We start from the raw sequence: 13,041 nt of genomic DNA, 5'->3' as shown, positions 1-13,041 counted from the left end.
TGGAAATTTGGAATTCTACCAATATAATAATATGGCTGCCAGCATGAATCTCAATTTAAGATATTAAATATTTTAACAGACTGGTCACAGACAACTTTATTATCAGCAGTCACAAAATAGCAATATAGTAGTATCTGTGTGCTGAGAGCCAAGAAAACTACTGCAGGCACAGAAAAACTCACATCCTTCCTTCTGCAGTTCAGGGCCACAGAACACATTCCTTAGTTGGTAAAGAAATTGAAGTAGTTTCTATCCCATTTTAAATAGTTTTACATGGTTTATTGAGAGACCACTGTTATGGCATTCAATTTTACTAATGTTTTAAAATTGAACTTTTGTTTCAACAAAAACAATTGTTTTGGTTTAATTTCTGTCAAAGTGATTAAAGAATTTTTTAAAGGGACTTGATCACTAAGAGCTAGGTTTTTAAGGATGTTTCAGTAACAAAAGGTGGAGTTTGGCAGCAGTACATTCATGAAAATCCTCCTTTTAAACAAGCCTGTAGGTGGGGCTATCGGGGGCAATGCAAAGGACGGCTGATAACAACACAAGGCAGCTTTCTAGCTTCATAGTTTCCCTTAAATATATCCTTAGCTGATTTAAACAATCATAAGGTAATTGAAATAAAGGTAACTGCACTTGGCATATAACAATTAGAACAAAAGCAAGGGAAACTTTTTTTTTTTAATATATACTAACAAATAATGCATAATAAAAATGTGTTGTGCTTTAAAGAAATTTTTTCATATAATTTGGTTAAACCTATGCTCTGTTAACTGTTTAGTCTGCTATCTTTATTCTATGACATTTTACATTTTAGCTGTGACCGATAAATTCTCTTCAGAAGATAATATCACTATATCACAACACACTGGAGCGTGTGCAGCCCTTAGTTCTTTCTTTCTACTTTTAAGGGTACAAGTAACTTCAACGAAAATTCTAGGACATTATTTACATGCAACACTTGAGAAGACCAAAGCACAGAAAGGCTGTGGACCTGTGACAGATGATGCTTATTACCTTCTACAATGTAATGAGCAATCCCAGTTGCTACTGGAATCAGGTTTCATGGCCACCACAAGTACTGTTATGACACAATCGTTCTGGAAAATAAGATCTGTCAGCACATTCTACTAAAATAAAAATAATTAGTTATATAGCCAAGGCATCTGTGTACAAACCAACCCCATATCAGAATCTGCTACAAATAACTGCATTATAATGGATTCACCATAGAAAATATTTACATGACATTAGCTGCAATAGTTTTCGCACTTACTTCATGATAATATGCACGTGAGCAAAACTAAATGTATGCATAAACATTTCTATCACCAAACTCAAAATGGTTAACACCTCATTTCCCTCTATATCCTAAGATTTGAAGTCAAAACTGAAAAAAAGAAAAAAAAAGGAAAAAAATGGGTTTTGATGTGGCATCATAAAGCTAGAAGAGAACTAAAGATTAACAAGAGGAAAGCAAAACATTTATAAACATTTGATCGTGTAAATAAAAACAGAGGTTTAAAAAATCTGCCTGTGTGTAAATGAATGGCAAATATCCTACTGATTTTCTTAAGAGTCAGGTTTATATCTTAGACAAAATTTTTAGACTGGTAAAATGGTATGTAAATAGAAGTAAATTAATGATATCAGATTAAATAAAGACAAGGAGTTATTAAGCTATTTAGAAAAAAAAGATTATTGGATAATTGACACACATTTTGATCCATATACTGAGTAAGACGGGAGAATATCAGGTAAAAAAGGTATGAAAAAAAGATTTATTTATTGGAATTAGATTAGATGATTTGGTTGATTTTGATTTTGAGGTGTTTTGATTTGTTTTTTCATTTTCTCTTTCCGCTTGCTTAGTGTTCAGTGTTTGGTCTAATATACATTTTTTGAATTCAACAAAAATCTAAATTATTTGTCAGCAGCAAACCAGAACAATTTGAGAAGCTATATCATATAAATATATGTCCAGCAATGTTTTGAAGGCACGAAGAATGAGCCAGATGGTTTTTATCACTTCCCACTCTGTGGTGCAGCAAGGGGTTAGAATGGTTTTCTTATCAGATTCCTACATTTTGTACCTTGAAAGGAATTATGTACTGCCTACTTGTGTTCTTGTAGACGCTGTAATTGATGTATTTAGATGTCTGTTGTCAGCTATTCCTGCCCCAGGTAGTAGATCTGATTTAGAAATCTAACTAAAATGTATTCAGTTGGGTAGTGCTTGCCCTACATTTTATATACGTAGTTAGAGGAGGAAAAGATGTGTATCTATTCCAATGGGGATTGCAGTGTTTATGAATTAAATCCTCTCCTAACTGTGTGAAACAAAATCTTACAGTTCAAAATTTAAAATCATCTAAAACCATTTGCTCCTATGCCAGAGGCCCTTAAGTATAAAATTAAGCTCTGGAATACTGCAGCCAGCTTCTCTCTTGTGCGTTTACTTTCTCAATTTTACTTATTTTAAGTAATTCAGTTCCTAGTCACATTGGGAAACATTTTCACTACTAAAAATGTATTTTAATACAGTTCTAAATAATCCTGAAAAATAAGGAGGGAGTTTTTTCATTATTTGTCCTCAGCATCTAGCTACACCACTCATTCTCCCAAGCACGTCAGTGACTGGAAAAGCTGCCACAGGAGCAGCTAGAGAAACTACACGATGCAGAACAAAACAGCTAGACCTTGAGGGTGATGGGATACTTCATTCAGAAAAAATGAGTCCACAGCACAGTACCATGTTATGCTATCTTTACTACTGCCTGCAACCACTTCATACCAGTGTTAAGCTGTAATATCACATAAAATGCACTTGGAGTTTAAATTTTTCAGAACATAGAACAGATAATGTATCATTCCATTTCTTATACACACAAAAGATATCTGAATGTGGACTACATTCCTTAGAAAACCAGAAAAAAAAAGTCTTCCACAGAAAAGACGTGACTAATTTTATGACAACTATAATGCCTAATTCTACACAGGAAAGAGGGAAGGAAATTTAATTGGCAGTGGCACAGGAATAATATCAAGACACCACCTCTTTATTAGATAAAAATATTGGATAGTGACAAATATCGAAGAACAAGGTAATTTATTTGTAGCTTTACCTTACAGAAAAATTTGGAGAGACCTGTGGCTCTGGTCTTATGTGGAATTTTTCCAAATATTAGATTATTAAAATAGCTGTAGGAACTGAAACTCTAAATTTGGGAAGTTTTGTACCACTAAACGAATGTATCTCATTTTGCTGTAAAAAGGTTAATCAGCAGAGTTTTACATGCAGTTTCACTATTCTGAAGCTAGATCCAATAAATCTGCAAAACTAAGAGATCATTTATTCTAGTGAAATTACCATAACAGACTTAAGAGATATCGTTGATTTGAGTTTGATTTGTTGTACACATTCAGCTCTAAACTATTAAATCATTAATTTTCATAGTGGTTTGAAACAGTTTTGTTTTGTTTTTGTGAACAGGCTTATCACACTTTTTTCCATTTTTAATATCAGTAAATATTAATTTTAATATCAAGAAATATTAATACTGTAATAAAAGAGTGCTTTTTAAGACAGGGGATTAAGATTTGGATTTTATAGGACACTATTAATTCTAAAAAAATAATATTTTTTCATTGTAACCATACGTTTAGCTCCAAGGCAATTTTTATTGAAGGGAAACAGTTTCCAGCAAAAATGAGAAATGACTATGTGTTATATTAGAAGCTGATCAAGAAAATATTTTTATGAAATGCACAGCAGAGATCAGCAAAAGTGACAGGTTCTAAATAAGTTTAACAAGAAATCCATAAGTGAGTGACTGACTGGGACAGCACGTTATTCAGTTGTTGATACTATATCCTACTGTTCACGTCAGACCTTTAAATTGAAAAGTTCCATAGTTTCACAATCTAAAGAAAATTGTCACATCCTTTTGGTTTTGAAGATCAAATCAACAGAAATATTGGAAAGACAGTGATCCCAAGCATTAATGTTCCGAAGTGACATTTAGAGGAGAGGAGGCAATTTAGAGTCAGAATAGCTAAGATCAATTCTTCTTATTCTGTCATTTAGGATGAAAAAGGAAGCATTTGTTTTACAATCCTATCTAACCCACCAACATGAGCAGAAAGCCAATATAAAACCAAAGCCAAACAATACAGTGTAACAAGGGAAAACACCCTTAGAAATTCTAAGCTATTTCCCTTCAGTTCTCTATTCATTACAATATGGTTACTAAAATCCACACTACTCCACTACTGCACGTAGCGGAGGTAAGCTTTACTGAGTGTTGTAAAACATTGAGCACTGCTTTACATTTATCATTCTGAACAGACATTTCAGTTCCCTACTCTATCTTCTCTCCTCTGTTTGGTTCTCATCTTACATGTTTTATGCTATCTTCATGAAATTATCAAGTTAGCAGTTTCTTTCAGATACCTTGACACGGCACAAATCCTGTAACTAACTTAACTGTCAGCTGCTGAATACCCCCAGGACAATGGTTTATTATGAAGTTGCTCTATCTAGCAATTAACTGTATCTAGCAATAAACTGTTTTAATCAGTTTTTAGTATTAACAGTGGAGAAATTTATGAACCATATAATGTCAAGTAAGAAATCTTTAAAATAACCAATACATGAAAATCCAACAAAGTACGAAAATATTTTGATGAACTTCTGTTTAGCAATTAGTGCATTATTTTTATATAGTATGCCTACTGTTCTTGTGCCCAATGAACTGCAAAACAAACAAAAAAAACCTAATTAAACATCAGCCACTGATGCTTAACCAAACAGATGTTCTGCATGCAGGCTGTCTTATAAATAAATTTTGCTTCTTGAGGATGCTTGACCTGAAAATAAGCTGTATCAGGTCCTCTAGGAATACCTCTCCATCGTTAGTCATGCTTCCTCAGACAATTACAGCTTTCCTGTCTGGAAATTACAAACGGGAGTGAAGCGGGAGTTTTAAGTGCTCTGGTTATTTGTCCATGGTATCCAGATGTCTGGCACCTCACTGAAGCAGTAGCTTCAACTGTTCTACTGAAAGTCCTTGACAGACCTGCACATTGTTTATGTGCAGGTCATTTTTACAGCCGTCTTCATACCTAGAGTGCTTCAGATAGTCCATGCATGCATGGAAGCAGCACAAAGACTTGAAATAACAGCTTTTTTAGTCTTTCATATTGGTCTCTGCCATAAATAGCAACATAATTTACATGTGTTTACACCATAAAATCCAGATTCTGAGTATCATAAGGAGAAGCAAGAGCATTACAGTGGGAAAAAAAAAAAAGATAATGAATGTATGAATGTATGTACCTGATAAGACATGTATGACACCTTGTTTTCTGTTACCATAACTAATGGTATATTCAAAACATATATACAGACAGAAAACTCCTGAGTGGGGAGGGACCAATCTCATCTCTGCTGTGAAAATTATTATGATACACACTTTTTTTTACCTATTTCTACTTACAGAGCATAAGAACATGTGTTCTATGAGGTACCACCTCAGAGACTCTTTTACTCTCTTGTTAAGGAGAGTACAAAATACAAATGAAAATTTGACATTCTATCAATTGTAATTTAATAACGGGGGGATAGTAGAAAAAGACTTAAATATTACAATATCTCTTAAATCAATAGCTTTGTTTGTCGTGAATTTTTTACCATTAGATTTGAGACAGAATGAGCACAGAAATTGCTCTACCTGAAAACAAACTTTAAAACATATACGTTTAAAAATATTACTGGGAACTAAAATAGCAAGCACAAACTAATATTTTGCATATACATATATTTCTTTTTTTCTTTTAAGAAATACAAGGGGGTAATGCTTCTTGAAACCAGTAACTTGCAAAACTACCCTATGAAATTATTCATTCACTTTCAGAAAAAAAATACCAGTAGACTCCTCTGGAAAAACATTTCAAGTGCAATAAGCCAGCTAATGTATTTATTGTGCTCCCTCACTCAATGCACACATGCACTAATAACACCATGAAAGTTTTCCAGAATTCTCAGTGATTGACAATCATGATTTGTACTTTCTTGCTTTAAGAGGCACAAATATTAACTTATTAAATACCAAATCAAAAGAACAAATTGCATTAAATACCATAAAATACCGTCTTGTAAGCAATGATGAGAGCATTTTTCTTGGCCTTAAATCATCTCTCTAAAGGTCACTTGAATTCATAAATATGTACTCCAAATCTAATTAGAAACACAAGTCAGACATATTTTAGAAGTTTCATTTTGTTTTGACTTATTCTCCATCCAAGTTTTTTCTACCCCCTCTTTCTGTATTTGAGATTTCACGTACTTTATCTCAAGACAATCCTGCCTAGGAAAGGGTGTTTCACAAACACATTCCTTGCAAGTGCTTAGCTGTCAGTGCCAGCCTCCTAACCCCTAAAAATTAGTAACAGAATGTTTTTTTCCACTTCACTGCACAGAGAGGCCACAAGAAATAAAGAACTGCAAATATTAAAAAAAAAAAAAAAGGTAGATTAAAAAATGGTAATTTAAAACATTTAGAATATTTTAAAAACCAGTCTTAGGTATAATATGCTAGCTAGTTCCTTAAAATGAAATTATAAGAATATAGAATAATAACTAGTTTCTGGACTTTTGATGTTACTTTTCTTTTGTTAAAAATCCTAATTTCCCTTTTCTTCTTCCCTTTTTTCCAGCATTTAGAAGACTACAGAAGTCTTATTAGCAGTAGGCAAAATTTCATCTTACTCTTGTAAGAAAGAATATCACATATTCATATATAATACATATGAAACATATGTACCCAACAGAACATCCCAAAAAACACTGGGATGAAATTGCTGTTGGCCTTACTGAAAAATGTACTGAATACCAAAATTTCTCTTTGTATTAATGTCTACAGGAATTCTGATACTAACAAATAGAGAAGTAGTGACCAGAAACACGAGACGTTCAGAGGATATCAGCAACATACGAAACATTTAGAAAAAACTCCAGCTGATGAGGGACTGAATACAGTGTACTTTAAAAACTCCTCCTAAATCTTCCTGAACAATCTTATCACCCATCATACTGAGGCAGTTCCCTAGCATGTGAAAAGATATCTATCTAGCTCAGTAGTTTTGTTCTCTGTTCTCTTCCAAAGAAGCCCCAGGTGATTCAAAACAAAACTATCAAATGCCACTGGCCCAGGAAAAATAAATAAATAAATAAATAAAAATCTCGCATGAGAATGCTCAATTTTGTATCAGTGATATAGCTAAATGCCAATTTTTCCACATAAATTTCCAGCCCAAGATACTGTCCTGTCTTCCAGGTCACAGTCATGAAATAAGTCCATAAGTACAAGTGTCTATAGCACTGAGAGAAACTGTTATTCTAGACCACAATGCAGGGAAACTCACCTAATTTATTATGCAATTGTTGCCAAAAAAAAAAAAAAAGAAAAAAAAAAAGAAAAAAAAAGAAATATATTCTACCTACTAAAACTTCTGTGTCAACTTAAAGGGTTGCTTCGTGTCTTTTTTTTTTTTTTTTCCTAACATGTTTTATATCAACTGTCTGATACTTCATTTTCCCCAAGTGGTTAAAAAGACTGTTGCCAGCACCCATAATCACCTTCTTCTAAAGAGAAATTATAGTCCATCTCAGCTGAGTGTCCTTTAAGTACAGCAGACAAAATTTCATCTCTTCAGGAAACTTCATTCACTCCAGGAATTTTAAGCTGTATTGGATACACTGACCATACAACCATATAAAATTGTTTGGAATTTCATGCTGATTTAATAGAAATTACAGTTGTTTTCAGTTTTATATGCCCATTTTCTTTCTTTTTTATTTTTTTTTCTCTTTCTGGCTTTAATTTGATTTTTTCCCAGCTAGTTTATGGTGTATTCAAGTCTTCTTTTAAGCCCGTTCTAAACTTTTATAGATCCTTTAGAAAGTAAAAACTGAAAAACTTAGTTTACATTTTCATTTTTATCTGATGATATATAAGACCTCTTTGTAGTTTGGCCATGTTGACTTCTCATCAGCAGCATCTTACCAATTTAAGCATATCTTTAAATAAATTTTGAATTTATTGAAGTATCAAAAGAGTACTTAAATGGAACGATTTACATATAAGAATTTTCTCTTTCCTATACTAGATTGGAGACTTTTTTCCTTTTTCATGAATAGAGATTGAAAGGATGAGAACTTTTTACTTCAAAAGGAAGCATCTAAGAATGGACTTGCTAAAATATGACAATGAATTGTATACTATTACAATGAGGAGAAGAGGTTATCCTTACAAGGTCTGACTGTACATTTTAGTTCTTCATCATTTCTCTGAAGAATCTGATGCTACATAAACATTTAGAAACTGACAAAGATAAATCCCGCATATAAGCCAGTTTAGTATTTTTTCTATTTGTGTGGTGTATACCCTTTAGGTGTAAAAGTGCCTACAAATGTTACATGACATAGTAGGTTTACTGGTTTACTTCTATTATCATTTTTCTGTGGATACAGAGATTTACTTCCTTCCAGTCAACCAGCTAACTACAATTAAGCATGAAGACTTAAAGGTCAGCTACACTGTTCATAGCAGAGGAGCAATGAAAGTAATAGGTTTTCATTCATGTAAATTCATGTCTTAAGGGCAGTTAAAAATGGTGTATTAGAAAAAACATTCTTTAGCTTTGGAGAGATTTGCTTGACTCAGGTTACCATCCTCGCAAAGCTAATAAAGCTAATCTTTAGAGTATACTGATATTTTGTTGCTAATTTTAAAACTATCAGTTACTCAGAATCAAAGATCTTCTTGCATTTGTAGAAAAATGAGATTATTAGGTTACTTCCCAGTAAACTAAATGTCGTTACTGTTGAGTCCCATTAAAGACTTAATAATGGTACAGAATTAAAAAAAAAAAAAAAGAGGAAAAAAGGAGAGTTTAAAACAAAAGAAGAAGAACGAAAGAAAACCTGAAAAGACCTCATAAAAATATCTTATTCACAGACTTGGCTGAATGTAACAGTCAAAACTGTATTATGAAACATATACACTAAGGATATAACCATATCAGCTCAGATTCAAATTTAATTTAGCCCCACATCCTGTTGGCAAGAATCACCAGTAGCAGATGATACAGAACAGACAGAAGAAACAGGAAATATTGGTAGTTGACCAAAACTCTGGTTGAACAGATTTATTACCTCTTGATACCTACTGACATATTAGGTTCCCATTTGCAAAAAAAATAAAAATAAAAAAAATAGTACTGTCTCTTTACTATTATGTAATTTTTCTTGTAGTAATGGAGTATCAGGAACACATACAAAATAAAGACAGACCAATGCGACTACAATGCCATATGGTGTAATATAATGTGATATGTTGGCTTAATACAGATTCTGAATGAAAATTAAATGAGGAAGGACAAATACAAATCACTTTCTCTATTTTAGGGATTTTATATTTTATTCTTTGGTATATTCTCTAGCAATTCCCTGCTTTAGTGATAAAATTATTAATAATATAAAAGCTCATTTTTATATTTAAATACATTATAAAATTATAATTTGAAGAGACAATGATTTCCATTATGCACATCTCTTTAAACTCAATGTTTATGCTGTGTTTAAATCAAGCTGAGTATTAAAAAGGAGTTTAGAAGTTTCACAGTGATAGTATCTTGTTAATAAGTATTAAAGATTCCTTTAACTATTTCATCAAAGAACTTGTGCTTTGAGAAAGTATGCAGTGCATAATAGGTCTAGAGGAAATAGCTGGTTACCTTATGAATCTAGTATGTTCAGAAGCACCATGTTAAAGTAGTGAAAGCTCTTTCCGTATTAAATTTAATATTACTCAAATATCATTCTTCCTGGTGGGAGACCTTCGATATTGGATGAGAAATTTACGTATGTGATACAAGAAATGCTGATACAGATAAACTAAGAAACTTCCAGTATATGACTTCTCAACCGTAAAAGTCTCTATAGCTTCTGTATGTAAAGGAAAGCATTTTGACTTCATTTATGTACATGATGGCACTTTGTAATTAACAGAACAAGAGAGTTCCACACAAAAGACTATATACTGAAAGACCACTAATGAAATTCTCAGTTAATATCAGCTATCACAGTTATAAATACACCATAATGTCATACTTTTCCCAAAGTTTCCTAGAAATATTTCATTTTCCTATATGCTTTTATTTAAAAATATAATTAATTGTAGTAGTTCTACATTTCTGAAATGAACAGAATTACTGAGGCAGAGACTCAAGAAGAAGAAAAGGGGACTTACAATATGCTGTCTTATTGCTAAGTAACTTGGGTCGCATGCCTTAAAATAGAATGAGGAACTTAGTGATGATTCACTTGCACATCGAGTAAGAAAGTGCATGTGAGATGCTGCTTGAGAGACCTAAATCACAAAAATGCTTTGCTGGAAAGGGAAAATTCATGGTAGTTTCTCCTTTGAGGATTGATTAAGACACAACAGAACAGAAGAGACATGATCTAGATCTGGGAACAGAAAAACGGGTACTTGCATTTCTTGTGATAGGCCAGAGCATTCTGTGAAGAGAATCACAAGTACACAAGCAATATTTCCACTGAACTCCTTATGGTCTCTTTTCTTGGTCTTTAACTTTGCTAATAGTACAACATTTTTTATGTTACATATATATTAGAGAGTTCATGTCATGTTCCCTCTCTAAACTTTATGGAAAGATGCACAGAGGGAACACCTTAGAGAAGTGCCATTAAAAAACCTAAAAACATCTTTGGATGAGAATAAAGCAGAAAAAACAAGTACCCCAAACCAAAATATAGTAATTCCTACAAGTAGTATGTCAACTTCCACTTCATCAAAAAAAAAAAAACAAACAAAAGCAAAAGCTAAAATAATATAAAAATTCTAATAATAATATTGCTTTAGGCAAAAGCTTTTGGCATTTCCTTTTTAAAAGTAGTAGTATTTCTTAATTCTGTAACTTCAGCCAACAGCAGCTTACTGAAGGAAACCCGGTTGCTATTAGCATGACTTGTTTTACAAAGTTATTCTGAATCTTTCATTTTTTTAGTTCTGTATAAATAGAAAATTCAAACACAGACTTAAAAAAAAAAAAAAAACTCTCCTTAAGATAATGGCCAGCACAGGCAGAAGAAAAAATGGATATAAACTGTCGCTGAAAAAATGCAGATTGCAAATTACTACAGAGTCTCTAGCCATTAAAATAAATCAAACTCTGGAACAGCCTTTGGCGGAAACACTGGAGGCAAAGAAATAACAACTCCAATTTAGTATTGGCAAAGTTTATGAAAAGAGAATTATCTGATGCAATTCCCAGGCTAGCAGAGCACTGGACTTGATGACCCAGAGATCCCTTCCACTCTTATGTTCTTTGTTTGGCTAGATGCAGATGTTCATCTGGTTTTCAGCCTCACTGTGGTTTCTCTAAAGAGAAATTTAAATGAAAGTTAATATAATTTTTGTAAGTTTCAGTTAGAAAATGCCCTTTTTAAGAATTGTTGCTAGGCCTGCAGCAGAGTGGAACTTGTCAAGGAATTCTGAAAGCTTTACTTAAATTTGGCTTAGCATAAAGAAGTAAATGTGTTCAGAGAGATGAATGCCCAGCAGGGGACACACCAAGAGTAAGCAATAACAAGCTAGGACTGATACATCAGTAATACCAAGGAAAAGGAAGAAAAGCAAAACAGAAGAGAAAGGAAAGGACAATAGGATATAGTAAAAAAAAAATATAGGGGAAGAGAAATACCAGCAATTTTCATGCCTTTAAAAAAACAAAACAAAACAACAAACTAATTAATGAAAAAAAATCTTATGTGGTAGCTGTAATGAGTCAATAAAAAAGTAAAAGAGAAAGAAAGGAAATGTTTTATTTTGAAGGAAGGTCATCTTTCAGGTGACAAACTAACACCACTCTCTCTTGCTCCCCCTTCCTCACAAGTATAATTCTAAACTATTGCTTAAATCAAAAAATAATAATATTTAAGCTTGAAGACAACCTGGCATTCCTTAATACCATGTACCAACTCCCTGCCTTTTCTGTCTTTTTTTTTTTTTTAACCTAAATATACTTTTATATTGCAGGTAACTTATACCTATTGTAGGAACTTTAGAAAGGTGTTGCAGATTTATATCATCCACATGAAAATAAAGTAATTTATAGAAATTTATAGAAAAACACCAAATGTTTTCTGGTTTTGAATAAATAAGTTCTTGGTGAAACTTTTAATTATTTTCAAATACAGGTAACTTTGCCATTTCTATCAGTCATAAAAGCATACAAAGGTCAAGCAAATACTTTATCTTATTTAAGTCACTGTGGTCTGTTTTCTATCACTTGCAAGTTCTAAGGTTTACACTTGTTCAAGGCGGTGATACAGCTACACCAGTCTTCAAAATCAAGGCTTTACACAAATTCTGTGAACCTTGATGGCTATGTATATAATTCTTCCAAATGAATCCTGAGTATAATAAATTCTAAGATACAATGGTTCTTTGAAAATATAAATGTTGCTTATATTAACATGGCAATTTCAGTAGACATTTAAAATTTATCATATAATTTTTAAGTGGCCGTATGCAGATGTGATCTCATAAAGAAGATTTAAAAAATCTAGCCCTTTCTTCACATGAATAAATACACGTTTTTTCTGTTTTCTAAGAACTATTGATGTGGATTTTCAATAAGCACAGAAGCATATTAATTTAAATAAATCTTATAAATTGACTAGAGAATAAACAGGCATTTTACAGTCCTTACTGTGTAACTTTGCAGGTATTCTAGAAATCAGAACAGTGGCAGTTGGAATAGTGGCAATCAAAGGAGTGGAAAGTGAATACTTTCTAGCAATGAACAAGTCAGGAAGACTCTATGGAAAGGTATGGATGCTAAATTCTCTTCAATCATCTAACAATCATGCTGACTTTTCCAACAATCATCATGTACAATCTTTAAAAACATATTTTTAGCTGTAGCACCTACAGCTTTGTATGAAAT

General features: G+C 32.6%; 2 protein-coding genes across 8 annotated transcripts in view; one reads left to right on the top strand and one right to left on the bottom strand.

Annotated features, from left to right (window-relative positions):
• Positions 1-13,041, bottom strand: part of FAM227B (family with sequence similarity 227 member B) — a 233,305-nt gene that overhangs the window by 85,884 nt on the left and 134,380 nt on the right. The gene's annotated exons all lie outside the window — the stretch shown is intronic.
• FGF7 (fibroblast growth factor 7) overlaps positions 1-13,041 on the top strand; it is a 29,297-nt gene that overhangs the window by 14,712 nt on the left and 1,544 nt on the right. For all 4 annotated transcript variants that reach the window (XM_080607957.1, XM_080607959.1, XM_080607958.1 and 1 more), the window contains exon 3: positions 12,820-12,923. In XM_080607957.1, the coding sequence (XP_080464083.1) occupies positions 12,820-12,923 (104 nt within the window). The remainder of the gene's footprint in view (positions 1-12,819; positions 12,924-13,041) is intronic.

Source organism: Anser brachyrhynchus (genome assembly GCF_964034855.1).
Source record: "Anser brachyrhynchus genome assembly, chromosome: 11".
In the NCBI taxonomy this organism is placed as follows: domain Eukaryota; kingdom Metazoa; phylum Chordata; class Aves; order Anseriformes; family Anatidae; genus Anser; species Anser brachyrhynchus.
The sequence above is the reverse complement of the archived record's forward strand: the minus strand, read 5'-3'. Positions and strand labels throughout refer to the sequence as shown.